The sequence below is a fragment of the Opisthorchis viverrini genome (assembly GCF_000715545.1).
Source record: "Opisthorchis viverrini unplaced genomic scaffold opera_v5_252, whole genome shotgun sequence".
NCBI classification, from domain to species: Eukaryota; Metazoa; Platyhelminthes; class Trematoda; order Opisthorchiida; family Opisthorchiidae; genus Opisthorchis; species Opisthorchis viverrini.
In genome coordinates this window covers 668,910-671,340 of record NW_008751910.1, presented here as the reverse complement: position 1 = coordinate 671,340, position 2,431 = coordinate 668,910, and the positions used below count along the sequence as shown (strand labels likewise).

The window sequence follows — 2,431 nt, the reverse complement described above, 5'->3', positions numbered from 1 at the left end:
TCAGCAGTCAACAAACAATTCAAAGGAGCATAAATGCACTCGTTCAGAAAGAAGTCAGCAGGTCGCACCGGAAAATTGTGTATTCGTAGCATTGAACGACAGTTACAAAGTGTGGTTCAAGTTCAGGAAGAATGGTAAATGTGACAACGGATTACAGACACTACACATGGACTAGAGCAAACAACGGCCACTCCTTAAGTGGTGGTCTCAAGGCACCTGTCAATTAAATTTGTCCGGACTACATGCAGCTGGGGTTGTCATTCTTTTCTCATTGTCCCACATCCATCAACATGTTCTACCAAATACCAAACTGTGAAAGCCTTATTACCTCTTGCTTTCTGTCGCGAGGACACAGTTAAAAGCGAAGGTTTAGCTATTACTGCAAGTTACCAGGATCTTCCACTATATCGTACAGAACAGATCAGTTCCTATGTGGACAGTTAATTTCACTTCCGGTTCCCACGATTGATGTCCACCACAATAATATCATACTTCATTTTTCAGTCCTGAGCGGCGCTTCCGGGACAATAAGTCCTCAGTGGCTCCCAATATTTCTGGGCATGTCAACGCTTTTGAGATAGAAAGCACGGCGCTGATGCTGCTTCACATGGACTCCAATTTCCATTCATCATTCAACAAACTGCTCTTGAAGGTTTGCCCGGCACTCTGGTAGTGATTGGCTTCCACATCTGCCTGTGATGCATGTCTGTTCTTTGGTCCAGTGACACTTTCAATTTCGCCCGTCGTGCATTCAAGCGCAAGCACAATGCAAATAAAAATTCTGCACATATGTTGTTTTATAACTAATACAAACATGTTTTACATGTTGACTTGTCAGAACAAAGAAAATGAAGTAATAGGCAGAGTATGTTGAGTACAGGTTTAATGCTCCTAAAGGGCATGTTCGCTACAGTATCTGTTTCAAACATTGCAGATTCAGCCTCTCCGCACCGGTCTTCAAGTTTCGTGAGGCTCGTGACAGTGATCATTTCCGACAAAAATGAAACTGCATTCTGGTATCCCTTTTTTAGCATTGGTTGTTTTTGACCTGAAAGTAAAGTGAACAAGGAAGCCTTGAAAAACAAGTCGTTACTATTAACCGATCAGCATCCGAGTGAGCTATATCGTTGACAGCAGTATGCACCAGTAGAACATACTGGTGCTTAACTGCCATACAATCAGAAGGAATATCCTAGTCTACAGTGAGAAGGGTAAAAACGGGTACTTATTGAAAACAACCTTTTGTCCTTGTCTAGAGCAATCAGGAACTAGGTATCAGTACCTAGGACAGCAGCAAGATAAGTGCATTTAAGCAACATGTTAGGGTGAGATGACATCAGTACAACTGATCCAACGTCGTCTGCGAACTCCACCCATCAAGAGTCCACGAAACAACAGCAAACAAGCTCTAGCTGTGCAGTCCGACTTCGCGCCATATCCTGTAAAATTTTAAGCCAAGTGCACGGATAATCACGAGAAGGAAGGCGCGAAGGTCCTACGAACACAGGTGCCAAGTCATGGCTTGTTGGAAGCAGTGTTCCCCGCGAAATAAACTCATTTTTAAACCACTGTCTCAAAGTAAAGACCCAACTGCATTCGAGGTGACTCTCTCGTTTATGTTATTCTTCAAATGAATGTGCTGCACAAAGGCCACCTGACGTTCCAGTCGATATCGCTGTATATTTTCCTGACGGGCTACTATCCACAGAGTCGCTGAAAACTTAGAGTTGAAACCAGCGTTGGGTCTACTCCCAATGTGGCGACCATGCTAGAAACTTACTTACGCTTCCCTCATGAGCTATATTCAAAGTGACTGACAGTTTTAATTGCAAAACCTGTGTAGGACGTCCGCTGTAAGACGCCTCGAACAATACCACACACAATTATATGGAATGGATTCCTCACAGCAATGAAGCACGACATGAACCCGCTGAACAAGTTCATCCGGCTGAGCTGGAAGTGCATTTCATTGCTTTCCGATTACTAGTCATTGATATGACGCAGATAGCTAGAGATAGTGGTCCTCATATAGAGGTGATAGGTAGACAACTCAACCAAATACCAGGTAGTGTAAATATCATATGTGCCAGTTGTAATTCTAATAAATGACAACCACTCAACCCAATTGATTGGGTGTTCAACACACCAAACTCACAGGTGGTTTTGTGCATAATCGTTTTTGATACCTTGGCTATATATATATGTATATATATATATATATATAGGTTCTGAGGCCACTCGCGTTATATCATATTAGATACGGAAGAATGCGAAAGTGGACGACAACTTCGTTACCACTAAACGGGATTCAGTATACTAGGCACATGAACTGCTCAACACCACTTTTGAAGATATCAAGTCTACAATCGAACTGGAAAGGAACAATCGACTACGATTCTTAGACGTTCTAGTGAACAGAAAGATGAATGGG

General features: G+C 42.6%; 1 protein-coding gene across 1 annotated transcript in view; it reads left to right on the top strand.

Moving 5' to 3' along the window:
* The window catches only part of T265_14752 (hypothetical protein), a gene marked incomplete at both ends in the record, with an annotated part of 18,390 nt that extends 17,809 nt beyond the window's left edge, over window positions 1–581 (top strand). Inside the window, one exon of the mRNA XM_009175063.1 lies at window positions 505–581. Within this exon, the coding sequence (XP_009173327.1) occupies window positions 505–581 (77 nt within the window). The remainder of the gene's footprint in view (window positions 1–504) is intronic.
* Window positions 582–2,431: the final 1,850 nt, after the last annotated feature.